The sequence below is a fragment of the Coenobita brevimanus genome, chromosome 21 (assembly GCF_032717465.1).
Source record: "Coenobita brevimanus isolate Jiangsu-jjx chromosome 21, ASM3271746v2, whole genome shotgun sequence".
NCBI classification, from domain to species: domain Eukaryota; kingdom Metazoa; phylum Arthropoda; class Malacostraca; order Decapoda; family Coenobitidae; genus Coenobita; species Coenobita brevimanus.
The window spans coordinates 17,937,990-17,957,950 of NC_136974.1; the positions used below are offsets into that span (position 1 = coordinate 17,937,990).

The following is a 19,961-nucleotide window of genomic DNA, read 5'->3' on the forward strand; positions in this document are numbered from 1 at the left end:
TATCTGGATGAAAACCGATCTCGTGAACAGGCAGGATTCCGATGCGGACATTTGACTACTAATAACTTATTCACAATGAATCAGCTAGTTGAGAAACTACATTATGTAATAAACTATTGTGCTTAGGTTCTGCGATTACAAATCGGCTTTCGACTAAGTGGAGCACTTAGCAAAGATAAATTCATTACTGGAACAAGGAGTTACCCAGAACATTGTAAAACTGCTCGAAAACATATACGGAGAGGGAACTGAAAGAGCTGAGACACTTAAGGACATAAAAAAAAAAATAATGTTGAGAAAGGCGTGCATTAGGGAGAATCAGTATCACCAAAATTATTTACAGCATGCATTGAAAACAGTTTCAGAAACCTATAATGGGACAACAATGGAGTAAACTTTGATACAGAAAACTTAAACCATTTACGATTTGCAGATGGCACCGTCCTAATTCCAGAAACAGCAGAGACATTGCAAGAAATGTTTAATGACCAAAATAAAGGCTCAAAGTAGGTTTAAAGATGAACCGGGATAAACTAAAGTTTAAACAAAATATACCAATGAGCGCCATCAAAGTAAACAAAGAAACTCTTGAAACTGAGGAATAGTTACTAGGGACAAACACTTAAACTACTGAAGCACAATGCAGACAAAATACGAATACGCACTGAATTTAAATGGAAACGTTATGGAAAAGATAGAGCCATCACGAAAAGTTTCTTGCAAGCATGTATGAAACGAAAAGTATATAACGAATGCATAATCCCGGCTATGACGTACGCGTGTTTGACCTGGAAACTGGCGAAATCAATGGAAAACGAACCATTCCTTTCTTAAAGAACAATGGAAAGGACAATGTTGGGAATTTCTTTAAGAGTGAGGAAGAGATAAATGTGTGTGAGAGAACAGACTAAAGTCAAAGACATTATAGATGTTATAAAAGAACAGAGATGGTGGTGGATAGCTCAAGTAGCAAGAATAAGGGATAACTGATGAAGCAAGAAGCTGACTGACTGGACTCCAAAAGACTGGATGCATAGCAGAAGAAGGTCAGGGGTTCTCAACCAGTGGGTAGTTACCCTCACAGGTGTAATAAGGCAACTCTAGCGGGGATGTGCATCAAAAATATTTTGATACGGTATTTTCATAAAGACTGTAGAGCAAATTAATAAAAAAAAAATAAACAATGCTGCCAGATATGTAAAATCCGTCATAAAAGGTTGTGACTTTGCAAACAATTCTTCATATTAACCGTAAATAAGGTGGCACACAGAGCTATATCAGTTTATTTGGCTGTATTCCGTTAAGTTTGCTTTTTTTTTTTTTCGGAATAAGAACACGATCATGAGTATCTGGCAATAAAGTTTACCTACATTATTATTAGAGACAACAAACGTTATGAGAGGAAGAAGATGCTAGTACTTGATATTATAAGTAATATAAGTAAGTAAACTATTGTAGATTTAGCAGAGCACAAATTTATATCCATGAGTAAAAAAAAAAAAAAAAAATGCAAACTTGCGTATCTGGATCAGTGACAGTTTTTGATGTCCAAGTGACAATTCATGTTTCAATGAGCATATAAGCATTAAAGTAAAACATTCCAAAGCTTATCTATCAAGATGAGCTATACATAATAACACATAAAATTATTGCCTACAGAAATTGAATCAGAGAGGCACTTCGTTTCCAAAGAGTGCAATCATACTTTTTTTTTTTTTTTTTTTTCGAAGGGAAGAGGTTGTGCAGATCAGATATTCACCCTTAGGTCTTTAGTGGAAAAGTTTCTAGAGGAGGGGAAGACGTTGTATGCGGCCATCATAGATTTGGAGAAAGCATATTATGACAAAGTGGATGGACAAGGAATGTGGAAATTACTAAGAAGACGAAGGGGAACTGCAAGGCTTGGTGAATGAGTTTGGGAGAGTGTGTAGGAAAAGGAGTCTAAAGGTGAATGTAGGGAAGAGTAAAGGTATGGTCTGCGAGAGAAATGAAGACACCGAATGTACAGCGAGGTTGGATGATGAGGAAATGGAGAATGTGAGTGCATTTAAGTACTTAAGTAGTGCGATGACTAAGGATGGAAACTTGAAGGATAAAGTGCCTGAAAGGGTACAACAAGGAAGAAAGGTGGCTGGTTCGTTTTAAGCAGTTATAAAAGCAGGGAATTGAACACTGAAGTAAAACAGTTGCTGCATGATAGTATTGTGATACCAACTCTTGCGTATGAGAGTGAAGTTTAGACCTTGTTGGAAGGGCACAAGTAACGAGTGCGAGCAGTGGAAATGAGTTATTTGAGAGAAGCATGTGGAATTAATGGAGAGACAGACTGACACATGAGGAAGGAGGGTTGTGGTTTGGATCTGGATGTGATAGCAAGCGTTAAGAGAAAAACGCTGAGGTGGTTTGGACATGTGGAGAAGGTGGAGGGCGGGAGACTACCAAGGAGAGTGTATGTGAGTGAAATGGAGGGGGGGGGAGAGGGAGGGGGAGGCCGTGTATGAGATGGAGGGATGAAGTGGAGAGGTATATGAGAGAGGGGTGTGTGTGCTGGGGGGAGGGCAGTGAAATGGTTGAGGACAGGGCGTTATGGAGGCGATTTTGTTTGTGGCCACCTCTTATTGGATTAAGGCCTCTGGCAATAGATAGAGAGATATAATTTTTATCAAATATCACAGTTATTACATTAAATTACTAAAGCCCTTCCATAACTATAGAATATTACACCAAATTAAGCATTTAATCTTAAAAATCAGGCTGTTTAATGTTCTTTTTTTTTTTTTTACATCTCCGACTCTGGCCAAAGGCTTCAGGGCCTATCCCCAAGTCCCAGTAGTCCTCCACATGTCACCACTTCGGCGCTAACACCCATCGTCCATATTGAATACATGCTAGGGCTGTCTCATACAGGACTGGTCTATGGGTATTAGCAGGGGTATTTTTACATGTCGGAGGGTCTTCTGTTAGATCAGTAAAGTCTGCGTTTATGAAATTCAAATCCATATACTGTTCCCTGCCCCAGCCGGGATTCGAACCTGGGTCCATTAGGACGGCAGGCCACCTCTCTACCGATTCAGCCACCGCCTCCCCCAAATTTAAGATTACATGTGATATACAAGTGTTTTTCATTGGTCTCCGATGCATAGATTGATAGATAGATAGATAGATAAACAGAAAAACATAGATATAAATAATATGCATATAGTTAGATAGATATAGATATAGATAGATAGATAGATAGATAGGTAGATTAATAGATAGTTAGATACAGTAGATATTGATACAGATATATTGTAAATATATGTATGTAGACAGATAGATAAACAGATAAATAGAGAGAGAGAGAGAGAGAGAGAGAGAGAGAGAGAATCAGATATAGAATCAGATGGCCACAATATACAAAAGTCATGTGCGTTCTCAGATCGAATACTGTTCACCACTGTGGAGTGGATGTGGAGCGATTGCATTGAGGCAGTTGGACAAAATTCAAAATAAAGCTATTAGATTACTCGATAATCCTGCCATTACGCAGGACTTTACTCCATTATCGGTACGTAGAGATGTTGCTTCATAAGCATTATTTTATGGATATTTTTACCGCATGTACTCTGACGAACTGGCTTCAATTGTGCCTCCCCTTCACATTTTCTCCCGAAATACTCGGGCAGCTGGGAGCGCCCATGAACTCATATACTCTCTCCCCCGCAATGCAGAACCTCTGCTTATCAAAATTCATTTATCTCCAGAACTGCTACTCTCTGGAAATCACTTCCTGGGACTTGTTTCCCACAAACATTTAATCCACTTCAAAATAAATCCAGTTGTTATAAATATTTTATGAATGGAGGATGCCTTTAGGCACATGGACTTATTATTATTCTTTTGTTTTTCCTTCTTCCATTCATTATCTATCTATCTATCTATATCTATCTATCTATCTATCTACCTATCTATCTATGTATATATATATATATATATATATATATATATATATACACACACACACACACACACCAGCCGTACATCAAAAGCTCCAAGAGGAATTAGCGCATGACATTTCTAACACTCTGCCTGCTTGAGTGACGATTGCTCACTGTTTTAGTTGCATAGATGTTGTGGCGACCACTGCGTCGCTGGGGGTGATATTCTGTCGCCAGTTAATGACATTTTAGCCTGTATTTGCAGGTATCTGTTCTATGTATTGACATAATTTGCACTGAATCATCAGTAAGCCAGACTGGTGATTTTGTTTTTGTAGTTTTGGGGGGCCAAGATGTCAACATCTATGAAAAGAAGATATAATGATGCTTTATTTAGTTATTGATTTACATTTCTACTTAATATTAATATTGAAACCCCTCAGTGCATTATCTGCTTGAAAGTTCTGACAAATGAATTCCCTAAGCCACCAAAATCGAAGGAGCACTTCAACAAGGCTCACCAAGAGTATGCGAATAAGGGACTTGATTACATCAAAAGTAAGCCTGAGGGATTAAAAAATGGAAGACTTGATGCAGGTGGGGCTTTCCAGCAAAAATCAAACAATTCTGTGGAGTCATTATATTACATATCATTACAGACTGTAAGAAAAAAAATACAGCAGGGAAAATCTTATCAAACCTTGTCTCCTTGAAACCACGTCCCTCATTTTGAATGAAGAGAGCTATAACAAAATGGAGCATATCTCATTTTCATATGACAAAGTAAAGCATCAAATACATTAGATGATAGGAGATATCAAGGAACAGGTGATCAACAGAGAAACTCGCCTTTATTTTCTATCCAACTTCATGAAATTACTGATGTTGCTCAATGTTCACAGCCCATGGTTTGTGCAAAATCTGTACTTGGAAGCTCCACTGAGGAAAAGTTCTTATTATGTCGAATATTGGGTACTACTCCTATGGTACAGGATGTAATAAACCATGTCTCTGATTTTTTGAGGATGCACGGTTATCATGAAGTAAGCTTGTTGATGTGTGTACTGACGTGAATGGAACACACTGTGTTGTCCACCAAGAGATCTATCTATCGCCCGACGCCCTAATGTACTGTCACCTCTGCAATCCAGACTTTTACATGGTCAAACGGGGCAGAAAACAAGTCACTATTGATCACCACTGTGTTCTGGAACGGTCGGAAACTCAGATTGATGGAGACTTTCTCCCGTTAGCGGCCTCTTCGGTTGCGTTTATTACATTTCAAGTGGCCAAGTTAAGAGTGGTAGCATGCCAAAATGACGGGGCCAGTCTCCAACTAGGCCAACCCAAGCCCAACCTTCGCAGTTTCCCAGAATGCTTTTAAGTTGCACATTAATAAAATACTAGGTAAGCTCTATACCACCAGTTCTCAAGGGTTATACAAACAATAAAGTTCGAGTGGGAGGAAATGTGTATTAACAAGACCAAAAGGTAGAAATCTTCCCCAGCTACTTGCTTTACAGATTAAACCTGAATCAGTTGGCACGTTGTTCAAAAGAAAATATATGGTCCTAATATCAAATCCACAAAACTTAGCTCCTCTGTCCCAGTCCAATGTGTTTCTTCATAATCGTCCCTCTGAGCACAAATTTCACTGGTCCAGTCCTCTGCCACTCCCGATCTTAACTTCCACACTGGGACCTTGACTCACTCACTGGGACTTCGACCTCCACGCCTGGACTTGGACTCACTCATTGGTCCTTAGACCTCCACACTTGGACCCGTTAGAAGTTAATATGTATAATGAATAACTATTCTCCCCAATGCAAGTAATCCCTTCACATGATCAGGAAGGTCTCATAATAAAGAGACACAAGTTACAACACTCGGCATCTCAAGTAATAATAGAATAACACATGGCACTACAGACACATAGGGCTGCTCAAAATAATGCTTATTGTAGGATAACATAGAAGAAAAAGTACTATAACAAATACAGTAAGCATGAATAACTCTAACCACGAAAATCATCACTGCATCAATATCACTATGTCTCACAAAGTAACTAGGTGAACATTAACTCACAACATAGCCCTAACAAGTACTGAATTGCAAAGTCATCTCAACACATATTAACAGGTTACAGTTCCAGGGCACTGATACTTGGCCCACAAAAAAAATCACACACTTATCTGAGGCTCAGTAACTAACATTTCATATTCCAGTTACTAAATAATACTATACAGTACAGTACACAAAACTATGGGAAATACCTCACTATTCAGCTCATAAATGTGGGGGAGGTGAGCGAGAATGCAGGACTCGCTTCTTCAAAGGCTAATGGCGTCACCGTTACACTTCCTGAGGAACGACAACACTTTGATTCTACCCTGGGTCCGTTTCTTAATTTCGTCACTATTATCACTCGTGGGATATCACTATTCGCGCTTCAACATATCAGATATCATTAATATCAAATTACAGAGTTCCTTGGAGGGGAGGGGGAGGATGACGACAGTACCGACCATCTGCCACCTATCACGGCCAGTGAGCGAGTGAGACACGCCAAAACTGCGTGATGCAAAGGGGGAGGGGGGGAAGACGGCGTACATAAGTTAACATTTTTATTATTACAGACTCGTGATAGACTCAGTGTGATGTCTTTCCCCTTACAATCGATTACCCCCAAAAAATGACATTCTCTAGTTATAATAACTACTCAACAGCACCTCCCTCTTTATACCCTTACATCGAAAAACAATCAAAACCATCGTGCATTACATCACTTTGCACACGCGTACATTATGCTGGATTACGTAACCAAAGACACATGTTCCCATCTCACTCGAGTTTTTATATTATAAAGAGACTTAATATTAATAAATTACAGTAGGAAAAAAAAGTGACTTAGCAACTAGGTAACTTAATCTACGTTCTGGTAACGTCCGCATGGAAACAGCCATGCCCAGGCCACACTCTCTCACTTAACTGAACTTTTGGTCATATAAAATGAACTAGATACATCTCATTATCACTTCCGGGCACTACACTAATCCCGCAAAGGGTGGCCGCAGACAAAACGCCTCCAAGTTGCTCTGTCACCCACCATTTGACTGTCAAATGGTGGGTGACAGAGCGACTCCCAGCTCACTGCCTCCTCCCTCATATGCCTCTCAACTCCATCCCTCCACCTCATCCTCGGTCTACTTCTCCCTCTCCCTCCCTCCACCTCACCTACATACACCCTCTTAGTCAGTCTTTCATTCTCTATTCTCTCCACATGTCCAAACTACCTCAGTGTATTTCTCCTAATCTTCCCAACCACATCCACATCCACCCCACAACGTTCCTTCACTTCATTCGTCAACCTGTCCCTTCATGTCACTCCATATGCTCCTCTCAAGTAACTCATTTCCACTGCTCTCACTCTTGACTTGTTCCCCTCTTGCAAGGTCCACGCCTCGCTTCCATACGTCAGGGTAGGGATCACAATACTATCATGCAGTGACTTCTGAACTTCCATACTCACCTTCCTATTTCTCATCACTGCTTTCAGTGAACCAACAACCTTCCTTCCCTGCTGTACCATTTCAAGCACTTCATCCCCCAAAGTTCCATCCTTACTCATCACACTACCCAAGTACTTGAATGCACTCACATTCTCTATATCCTAACCAGTCAACCTCACTATACATTCTGTGACTTCATTCCTCTCAAGCACCATAACTTTACTCTTGTTTACATCAACTTTCAGATTCCTCTTCCTACACACTGTCCCAAATTCATTCACCAAACCTTGCAACTCCCATTCATCTTCACTCAACAATACTGTATCATCAGCAAACAGCAACACCGGAATCTTCAAAATCTCACCCTCATTCATTAGAGCCACCCCCACATCCACTGCCCTACCTTGCACCTCCTTTACAACCCCATCCATGTATATATTAAACAGCCATGGAGACATCACACAACCCTGTTTCAGTCCCACACTGAGATCAAAGAACTCACCTCATCATCCGCTCGCACCGTAGCCCTAGCTCCTTCGTACATACTCTTCACAGCACTCAACAATTTCCCCTCCACTTCATATATTCTTAATACATTCCACATACCTTGCCTATCTATTCTGTCATAAGCTTTCTCCAAGTCATTGAAGGCAGCATACACTTTCTTTCCCTTCTCTAGATACTTCTCCACTAAACATCTTAGAACAAATATCTGATCTACACACCCTTTTCCCTTCCTAAATCCCCCTTGTTCTTCTCCAACTAGCTCCTCTGTCATATGCCTAACCCTATCAATGAGTATTCTGCCATATATTTTTCCAGTCACACTAAGAAGGCAAATACCCCTATGGTTACCACATACTTCTCTCTCCCCTTTTCCTTTGTATAAAGGAACAATTATACCTGATTTCCAGTCCTCTGGAACCCTTCCCTCTTCCCAAGCCAATCTACACAACTTCCATATCCACTCCACAACAATCTCACCCCCATACCTCAGCATTTCACCACACACTCCATCAATTCCTGGGGCCTTTCCCATCTTTATCTTCCTCATTGCTTCCACTTTTTCTGCCCTACTGATCTCTTCCTCTCTCCTCTCATCTCTTCTCCCAGCCATTCCCCAACCACTTATACTCGCACTGCTCTCACTCTCTACATTCAACAAATCCTCAAAGTGCTCCTTCCATCTCCTCAATTTCTCTCTCTTCTCCACCAACAATCTGTTATTCATATCTTTCACTCCCCTACTATTTCCCCTTTCACGCTGCATTACTTTCTTTACCTCCATCCAAAACAAGTTCTTACTCTGCCTTCATTTCACACTCAGATTCCTCGCAAATTCTTCATCCACTTTCTTCTTACTCTCCTTCACCAGTCTCTTCACCTCCCTTCTCCTGCTCACATATAACTCTCTCTTCTCTCTATCATCTTCTCCCCTACTTCTGCTCGCTACGCATTCACTATACGCCTTCGTCTTTTGTTCCACAGCTCGTTTCACCTCATCATTCCACCATACTGTCCCTTGCACACCCCTGCATCTCCTCCTTACTCCACAAACCACCTCACGCGCTGCGCCTATCTCTTCTGTGAATATCTTACATACGTCTTCCACCCCTTCCATCTGCTCTAACTCATACCCTCCCACTCTTTCTTCCACTATGCTCTTATACTCTGCCATTTTCTCACTATCTTGCAATTTCTCCACTCTTCTCACAGGAGCTGTTTCCTCCTGTCTTCCCCTTCGTCTCTTCAACCATTTTCTTTGCAACTTTACCTTGGCCATCACTAAGTGATGGTCCGAGACCCCATTCCCCCACCCTGTCCACACTCTTGTATCCAACACTTGTCTTCTCATTCGCTCATCCACACACACGTAGTCTATCATTGCCTTTCGTTCAACAAGTTCACCATCCATCCTCCTTATTACTCTCCATGTATACCGGTGGATCATCTTATGCTGAAAGTAAGTGTTAGCTATTGCCAACCCCTTACCAGCACAGATGTCCACCAAAGCACCACCATTCCTATCTACTTCAGCTGGCACACCCCACTGACCAACCACTCCATCCACTCATACATTCCCACCTTTGCCATTCATGTCACCAATCAAAAGCACTCTCTCGCTCCTCTCAAATTTGTCCATACATGCTTCTACACTCGCCCAAAACTCATCTTTCACTCTTGCCATTCGGTCCTCTGTCGGCACATACACACATACAATCGCCGACAGTTGTATACCTACTTTCATCCTCACCCATACAATCCTTGCACCCACTGTTCCATACTCTCTTATATTCTCCTTCCACTTCTTGCATATCATCAGACATACTCCCTCTCTTGCCCTCTCATTCCCATTAACTCCCGCACATATACCTAAACCATATTCCCACTCTCTCAAAACCTTTCCATTTAGTTTCAGTCAATCCACATATATCTACTCTTGCATCCTCAAGCACCTGAACAATCTCTTTCTTTTTCACTTCACCATTCACTCCTCTCACATTTCATGTCCCCACCCTCAGAAAGTCCTTTGTCTGTTCCTCAGTCGTCAATGTATGGTCCGTCCTGGTCCGAGGCGCTTTATTTGCTTGTTTAGTTAGTTCTTTCTGCGGGGTGGGGCACTAACCCACCACCAACCCTTTTAGTCGCCTCATACAACAAGCAGGGATACTGGGGGAGTATTCTTGAAACCCCTCTATCCCCAGGGGGGTAGGGGGGTTGCAAGGGGGGTTTCCCTGAAAGGCTCAGTACCACCTTGGTAAGTGTTATCAAGATCTTGAACTATGTCAAGGGTGAGGGGCTTATTACAAGACTGTTTCGGCAGCAGTTACCCTATGTAGAGATTTGTCCCCTGAACATCAGGATCTGCTGTTTCACACCAGGGTGCAATGATCGTCTAAAGTAATATGCTTGCAAGGGTTCTGGAGCTACATGATGAACACTATACCTTTCCTGAAGGCCAAGAGTTCCTGTGCAAGAAAATTTCCTGGAAGGGTGCTAGGCGAATCGCCCCCCTCCAGTCGTCTCATAGTCGCGAAGCTCATAGGTCCCTATCCCAGGGTTCCCTCCTTTATTAAATTTTGCAAATACCCAGTTCCGTCCCATACTCGGGACACGGGGCGCAAAGAGGTTAAAGAATCTGGTAGATTTGTCAGTATTTAACCCCTTAGCTCCCACAGTTCCTGTGTGAGAGATTTCGCTGGAAGAGTACTGACAGTACCGCCCTCCGCCTGTCGGCTCATAGTCGTGAAGCTCAGAGGTCCCTACCCCGGGGTTCCCTTCTTTATTAAACTTTGAAAATGCCCAGTTCCGTCCCATACTGGGGACATGGGGCAAAGGGGTTAATTATGAGAGTACCTGGCGTCATTACACATCTGGCTTACTTAGACGACGCATCTGATGCACTAATTCGTTTGAAAATCAAGCTGCGGGGCAGGGAGTCCACCATCATATTCCACAGTGGCCACATAAAGACATTCATAGCTAAAATTTGCCTTTGAGGAAAAACAATCGTGGATAAAGGAAATTTCTCAGTGTTTCACAAACTGAGTGAAACCTTTGACGATGAGTCAATTAACGATGATCTGAAAACAGGCATCAGAGAACAGCTCTGTGTTCTTGATAATGAAAGCAAGAGCTACTTCCCAGGAACTAATACAGACAGCACTGAAATGTTGGCCACGCGAGACTCATTCATATGTGAAGTGGACGATGTTCCCAAAGAAATTCAAGAAGAGTTTTGGAACTAACTAATGATTCAACTATGATATCCGAATTTCTCAAGTTGAGTCTCTCAGTTGTGGGTTAATGTACTCTCTGTGTACCCGAAGATCTCCTTTGTAGTTCTTTGAGCCCTCATAATCATCCTCTTAACTATGTTGGTCTATATGTTCATCCTTGTTGGTAATAAAGACAAAAAGTACGAAATAAGCTGGATAGTGAGGCAAACTTTAGATGTACTTTGGGTGTCACACCATCTCGAGTAACAGTGCTAGTTCCAAAGAAGAAAGATCAGGTTTCCCATGGGTGTTGTTTGGTTACAATACTGACGTAAAAAATCCAGGAAAATTGACTTACATGATGGGTGAATATTATTGAAATGTATTCCTATACATCATATTAACACTATTTCAGAGTAAATAGCAGTTATTTTTGAGTGCCTGAAATAAATTTTTCTTTTCCGTTTGCTGTACTATGTCTTTTCAGAATTCCTTAATATATACATTATTTGATCCTGGTGTTTAAAGGGTACTGCACATCTCTGACTTTATCATGCAACGTTTTACATATTAACTTTGTTAATGGTAAATTATGTGTCATGAATATATCTAACACTGTAAATAACCTGAAACTGGAGAGAGAGAGAGAGAGAGAGAGAGAGAGAGAGAGAGAGAGAGAGAGAGAGAGATTTTGAAATAATTTTCCTTAACCCTTTACGTGGTTTTCCCTTCTCTCGTGTACTAATCATATTTGTGTAACATTTACATATTATGTAACGGTGTAATATTAGAATGGTATTAAAAACAGTTGTATGCATTACTTTCATGTTTGATTACTATCGGGGCCACTGAGGGGTAAAAGGGTGAGCACCAATAACTAAAGTGGGTTGTAAGAGTAACTGAATTAATAATGAACTTCTAATATATATATATATATATATATATATATATATATATATATATATATATATATATATATATATATATATATATATATATATATATATATGTGTGTGTGTGTGTGTGTGTGTGTGTGTGTGTGTGTGTGTGTGTGTGTGTGTAAGGTAGTTTCTACAAAAGGACACCCGTTCTGTAAGGCAAACCATGGTGTTTGTTACGAATACTGAATGACTTGTTGCCTAACGAAGTATATATTTTACTTTGCCAGTGTTATCCATACATGCCACTATGGGTTATTTTCAAGCAGCCATTTACTCTCACAACTTTTCAGGTTCATGGACAGAATCCCAGAGAATCTGAGAACCTCAGTTGTATATTATTTTAGTTGCAGCAGTGGGAAAATGAATCTCCATCTCACTACAAAGATCACAGGACACCTAGGTTTGTCTTAACATGCAGTGTCTGGTCTTCCTTCGTGGAAGTTTCCTTCCTTGAAAAATATGAAACCACTCTGAGACTCCAGGCCATAGTATAAAACGACAGAATTTCAGTAAACTATGCACACCATCAGGCAACAATACACGATTAGTTCGGGAAAGTCTTCTTACACATTACTATAAACCTACATTCGAGTTAAGAGACAGCTCAACTCCACTCATGTGTTTTTAACTTTTCAAACAATTTAGTAAGTACTTTCGCTGTCGTTGTTGATATTCTTTCTATATTCATTGTTTTCCTACCTCTCATCTTTAGTCATTGTCAGTAACAGCAAAGGTATTGAGTTTCCTCCATACTTCTCATCCCACAAGAATAACATGTACTGTCCGTCCTGCATAAATGTATTCCAGTCATTTGACATGAAAAGGACTTGATACGTGGTCGTGGTGAGGGTGGGCGTGTGCTCCTTAGGTAGTATACACTCTCCTGTAAATTTTAGGGATGCACCACCGACGACGTTATAAGTAAACCATGTACAACAAATCACACGGTTGATATATATATAAGGTAAGCAATTTAGGATTCATTAGGAAACTGGATGGCATATGTAAATTATTGAAGACCAGGAAACGAGGTGGCAGTACCTTGTTTCCTTCTCCTGGTCTTCAGTTTACTGTATATATATATATATATATATATATATATATATATATATATATATGATTAATGCTGTACAAAAGATTGTGTAATTTAAGATGCACTGTGACAAGTTTCTGAACTGTGCCGTGATTTCCGTTATGTTTTTATACAGTAAGTACATGAGATTTGTAGATAAACTGTATAACTCCTTTGAAGTTGCCCAGTTTTTAAGGGCAACATGATTTTTTTTTTTTTTTTACTTAGCCTTTTGAAAGGTGTAAAACATCACTTCTACTATTACTACACATGAACAAATGACTACCAATGAGAAAACAAAGTCGTGCTGTGAATAGTCAGTCAGCAGTTTCACACTTACCCCTTCATCCCCATGAGCATATGGTGGCGCTAAGAACTAGTGCTGAGACTGGCGTTGGTCTCTAGTGTGTCGTAACTGAAGCCCCCTCACCCTATTTTCCTCACTGTATATCTTTCAAGTCAATATCCTCCTGTCCCTTCTCAGAGTTGGTTTATACATTAAGCCCTTGTTATGTGTCAAGGATGTGTTGCAAAATGCCACAACTATAGCCATGGAAATATTTATTAAATGAGGGAAACAAACTATATGAATCATCTTTACAGGTAACATTAGAAATCTAATAGCCAATTTGCATTTTCTTAGGCGTTATGGCAAAAAACAGCAAACAAAACAAATTAAGAAAACTGATCGTATATGGCACAGAGATCCTTCTCAATGTTTCTAGCTATTGCTGGAGTGATTGATGAGTCTAATTTAGCTTTGATATAATTTTCTTTTAGGAGAAACAATTCATATCCGTATATAAGTATATGGAAAACAGTTCTGTAATAATCAGCAGATCTGATTAGGTTAATTTCCTTTGTTATTCCCATCTTTCCCAGCTTACTTTCCCCATCCAATATATAGATTATGTACTGTCACGATCAGATGTTCGCCAACATTTCTCTAATTCTGTGACGTTGGAAAGTGTTATGAAATATTTTTGTGGCAGAAATACGAAGCACACAGCAATAAAGTATTGGACTTAGAATACTTTCTGACGTTCATGGAGAGATGAAAAATATGACAAGGCAAGAAACATTGTTGGCAAGGAACTGTTTAACAAACTTTTGTTTGTGATAGAGTCCCATTCAGCATGCAGGCTATAAACCCTCACTCAGTATTCAGACTGTGTGCTCCCAGTCAATGTGCAAGTTATTTAATCCCTTCTCCCAGTAGTCTTGTCTAATCAAGTTTTGCTGCCCACGTAAGTACCATCCTCTTTCCTTCACCCCACGGCAGTGTGATCCATCTTCCTTTCCACAGGACAGAATAATTCCCTTCGGAACCCTTACCTATAAAAAAAACAAACAGGAAAACTTCCGACACAGTGCTGCGTTTGTCACCGTTTGAGCAAAAAGAAACAGCTCATGTGATTTGTTTGATGACCTGGAGTTCATGGAGATCCTAGTAATGCCTGGAGTCAAACAGCAGGGAGATCGCTTGAGTTAAAATTACCAAAGTGGCGGAAATTATGAGGTGTCTATTTACGATACTGTTGGCAACCCCGTGCACTCCCACCAGGTCCTTGGCCCCGATCTGTGGATCTCCCCCTAGACTTGAATACTGTTGGTAACCCCGTGCACTCCCACCAGGTCCTTGGCCCCGATCTGTGGATCTCCCCCTAGACTTGAATACTGTTGGTAACCCCGTGCACTCCCACCAGGTCCTTGGCCCCGATCTGTGGATCTCACCCTAGACTTGAATCAGCAGTACCAGAATGTGATCGGGTGGGGGGGAGCCTTCACCGACTCAGCCGCTCTCAACATCCTAGCACTTTCACCACCCGCTCAGGACCTGCTGCTTGCGTGAGTGACTTTCATTATCTTTTCCTTCTGGGGGAGTCTGTTGTGCAATGGTTAGCGTATCTAACCTGCAGCTGGAAGACCCGAGTTCGATTCATGGGCTGGTCTAACATGAAGTACAATTTGTTTCTGGAATATAATTGTAGGGATTATCTTTTGGTAACGAATGGGACTTGAATGAGTATCTTTCTTCATCATACTCTTATAGTCGATAGTCCTAAACAAAATCCATATTTTTTCCTTTCCGTCACATACTGTCTCGTCTGTTTCTTTTTCTCTTAATTGCTTTTTTTTTCTCTCTCTCTCTTAATCTCTCTTCTCTCTCATTTCTCCTTTCCTTTGTTTCTTTACTCCGTTCCTTTCCCCAGTTTTCGTATTACGTCTTGCGCCCTCCCTCACATTCGCTTTAGTTCTTTCTCACCTGTCTCTCTCCGTTTCACATCGGCCTTGCTCACTCTTACATCTTTTTCCATCCTGTTACCTCCAGCTCCATTCGATCAGTCTAACTTTTCCTCTGCTCCAGGCAGAGTCAATTAAAGGCAAGAGTTGTCCATTATTTCCGTCAAGGAAAGTCGCTCGTGAAAAGGGACACGCACTCTTTCTTAATCTTTTTTCCGGTTTAATAAAAATCTTAAATTGAAGCATCACTCTGCTCATACCAACCACTCTAGAATACCAGTTTTCGCAGAGTGTATTAACCCTAATCCTGCCTACCACCATCCCCTCGCACACTCCACCCAACGAGCTTATTCTTTGCGGTCTTGCAACACACACACACTCACACACACACACACACACACAGAACTTTTAAGATAAGCCTATTTCCATCATTAACACTTTACCTCATTGTCTATCTCCTCAGAGTGTGATCATGCTGCCCCACCCAACCACGTTCCACCGCCCTTGACGATCCCCGCCACCTTCCCCCATCGCACCCCACCCTTTTGTACCCTACTCAACCCCCCATCATGTATTAAAGAGATGTCCCTTCTCACTTTCAGTACCATACTGATGTCACTATCATCCCAAGGTGTAGCTGCTCCCCTTTCCCATCTTCATTCATCCTATGTACCACCTTACTTCTGTATGCCCACACCACTTTGTTTTCCTCCCTGACCATTGTCTAGCAGTTCACTAGACTACCTACAAAATTCAGTCTTTACATCATGCGGTGTACTTCCTCAGTATGCCTCACTGTATACCAGTCCCATTTCACCTCTTCCACTCATGCTCAGCCACTCAACCATTTTTGCTCTAATGTGGTGAATGTCATAACACTGTCAGTCTTCATCACCTGCTGAGGTACAACATCCTTATTCACAAAGTACAATTCCTCCATGATGTTCCACCGCTCACCGTCATCCAATTATATACAGTAGGTTCCTTTCCAGTCCACTTACCTGTCTGTTGTCATCTACATCAACCAACATATATCAGAAACCATTGCAGAGATATCGATTTTTGACAAGTGTCTCCATAAAGATGACATAGGATGATGTGCAGGGAGCAGAATTGGTCGGATGAAACTAAAGGAACCTAAAAAGACCTGAAGTTTCATACTTTAAAAGCCCCTGCAATGATAAGGCTGATTTATGGCACAAGTCTTCAAAAACGCGACTAAATCAGTCTTTATTGACTAAATCGAGCTTATTGTCATGAAGTGTCCTGGAAGAATCTATATCAGCTTCAGTAGTCCTGAACTGATGCACTTGGGTTTCAGCGCGACTGAATTTTAATGGAATGATAAGAATTGATTTAAGGTGTCTTTAAAGGATGTGGCAACTTGAATTGCTCTGACTCATCCTGGATGGAAATGAGGACACTAAACAGACTTAGGCTAATTGGACATGAATAGTCATTGAAAGGACCTGAACTCACATGAACTCACTGGGCTGCGCCTGAATGAATCTTACGACATCACTGTCGAATAAGACCCGAGCTGTCTTAAACTGACCTGAAACAACCTGATTAGACCAAATCCCATTATTCACTCGCTCGTTCAGGGTTAACGCCGTGGGTTGCATAGCTTCATTCACCCTCCAAGTACACTTACTCGGGTCCTCTCTTGTTATCCTCCAGGCAGTGATTTATCCAACTCTAAGTACCTTCCGACAGGAATGATCAACTTCCTTCAGCCATAAGTTATAGAACCTCTCCGTTGGTCCTATCAACCCCAGTGTTAGCTTTTTTGGAAAACACCCTATGAACAGGATCAACCTCAGAGAAACATTCCATTTGTCCATATTACTGAAGTTGGCCTTCACGTATTATGTAATACACATTGATCCAGTATCACCGAGTAATTACCCTCCACACCTTGTCATACCAGTAATAACCCCTAATTCTGCTACAACACTTGCATTCAGATGAGTTAATTTGCCACTCCAGGACATTGTTAATTCCATATATCACAACCATGATGTAAAAAAGAGTGCCGTAGTGCTTTCAAGGTGTGGATTTTCCTGATTCTATACAAGTATCCACAATGCCAAATGCTGAAACTACTTAAGTCCACATCACCATAAGCCACATCAGAGCCATGGAAGACATCGATGTCTGACCATTGTTACGAAACACGCCACCAAGAGAAGTGAATCTTTTCAGGATTCTATGTCATAATACATGCCTGAACAGAAGAACTGCTTCAGCCAACAAACCATGGAACACCTAGACCTTGGTCTTCGCCTAGGTGATTTTTAGTCCTGTAGATCTTGTACAATTATGGAAAGCCTCGAGAACACTGAGGAATTTCCCTAGTAATTTCATTTGGATGACTGCATCACCAGCAAGTAAAAGTCACTAACCTTCAAACTGCCAAGTGTTACTCCATAGTGCCTTTGCCTTACAGCATGAACCAGTACTCAGTCCATGCATGTGCTGAAAAATGACGAGGCAAGACACACCATTGTAACACCCCAAAACTTACTGGAGAGAAATTAGATGTTCATCATCCTTCTCCCTACACTCCCTCTGTTTGAATGCAGGACAGCCATGAGCTGAATATTGTCCCTTGGGGATCCCACGGAGTCACAAGAATTCATACAGGGTGTCCCATTTTATTGAATTAAACGCTTTTTCGAGATTGACATAGGCTGTTAGACATTCTTACCAAAGCTTATTATGATATTCCATGAGAACTAAAATTGTTAGGATTTGACCAACAAGACATTCCTTCGGCAAGAATCCGGAATGCTCACACCTCATAGTCTATAGCAAATGGCCTCACCTCTGCACCAGCAGCATGCAGGCAAAAACCTTTCTTGGCATCCTGAGCACAATGGCATTATGGTAGTGACTGCAGCCACGTTGGTGTTCTTCCCTTTCCAGATAAGGATATGCAAACCCCTCGTCCAGTTAGAAGGAATTATACCAGTCCACCAAAAAGATTTCGATGACTGAATGTAATCCTACAATCATGCTTCATCACAGTTTTGATAATTCCTAAGGGAATGTTACAAACACCAGCTGCCCAAGCACATTTCAACCTAACCACTGCTTTCCTGACTTCAACTAAAGAAGACAATGCACTGTTAACTGGTGGTATAGCAGCTAGTAGTTGCACATCAGTCGTTGGGAGCTCTCCCTTTAGGGGTTCTGCCACACACAACTGCACAACTGTTCATAATGTTCAGCCCAACGAGCCCTACACTCACCCGCCTCTAACATGAGCTGTCCATCTGCTGTTCACACAGTTAACTTGAGAGACGGTTTTGGAATGGAGCTTCCTCAGGGCTTGATAAGAGGTCGAAAGTCATTTGCATAAAAGCAACCTCCATCTCCTCAGCTATTCCCTTGACATACCTCACCTTGTTCCATCTCGGCGAAACGCTTGCCTGTTGAGACAGAGATCTGTGCTGCTCCCGATCTCTAACCAGTCTGGCAGCACGACTTTCATCAGGTGAACCTGAATGACCCTGAACAGACTGGAACTCTTATGGACTAATTTGACTGAGCCTGAATGAATGTGAGAGACCTTGATGGATCTAACTGGACCGTAACTGGATTACAATAGCCTGACTAGGCCGAAATGGATGTAATTGGCCTCATTCGATTTATGAACCTTTGCGAATCTTCATGGTTCTTAAATGGATCTTCGTTGATCTGACTTACCTAGATCAGATGTGAAGGATCTGGACAATCAGAGAATGGATTTAACCTCTCAAACCTATGATAAATTTTTACATTTCATTTTCGGTAACTTCAGACATTCCTGCTCAGTTAACACAAGACTTTTAGAGATGATGGTATTAGGTATACCTTTTCTTACACTGGGGAGTCTACTAAGCTGAAGAAATTGTCTGGTACCAGCAAGAATAAATCAAGAATTACATAATCAAAGTGGAGGGGTCATTGGGCCAGAATGGCCCTGAACTAACTATATTAGCCCAAAAATATCCTAAATAAACTTGAATTGACAGAAAGTGACCTTGAGTCTGAACATGCCTTTTTTGACTTCAGAGAATGGATGCAACTTTGTCTTAAGTAACTAGAATTAACAACAGGGCAGTTTTGTTGTTAATTACTTCACACTGGTTTATTTTTCAAGGTTCCGGCGGCTGATAGTTTGCCGGCAAAGAGTTGTATCAGCACGATACAGCTATGCGGTCGACGTACAACTACGTACATGCCTGTCGTTATAGTTTTCCTACTTCCAAATGATTTTACTTGGCTTAAGGGAACTCTTTCACAGTGAAAGGGCTGCCAGCAATATAACGCTTCAGTGCAATGTCGTCTCTCATATTAACCTCTTGCTAACAACAGGTGATGCAGGCAGTTAGGGAGAGACCCCTCGTAAGAAGGAGGCTTAAATAGTTTTCTTTTAAGTAAATTAATATTATCATAAAAAGACAGTTCCGGTAGCCTGTTTATCTTTAAGGATAGCTGTTTTTCCCAGGTTGTAAATTCCATGTTATATGTGAGAAGTTTATGTTACCAACAGAGCTACCGTGTGATTGAAA

At 41.1% G+C, this 19,961-nt stretch overlaps 1 protein-coding gene across 1 annotated transcript in view; it reads left to right on the forward strand.

Moving 5' to 3' along the window:
- Positions 1-2,067: 2,067 nt before the first annotated feature.
- The window catches only part of LOC145392113 (lysosomal acid glucosylceramidase-like), a 90,282-nt gene continuing 72,388 nt past the window's right edge, over positions 2,068-19,961 (forward strand). Inside the window, exons 1-3 of the mRNA XM_080266566.1 lie at positions 2,068-2,109; positions 4,361-4,475; positions 14,865-15,006. Coding sequence (XP_080122692.1) covers positions 2,068-2,109; positions 4,361-4,475; positions 14,865-15,006 — 299 coding nt within the window. The remainder of the gene's footprint in view (positions 2,110-4,360; positions 4,476-14,864; positions 15,007-19,961) is intronic.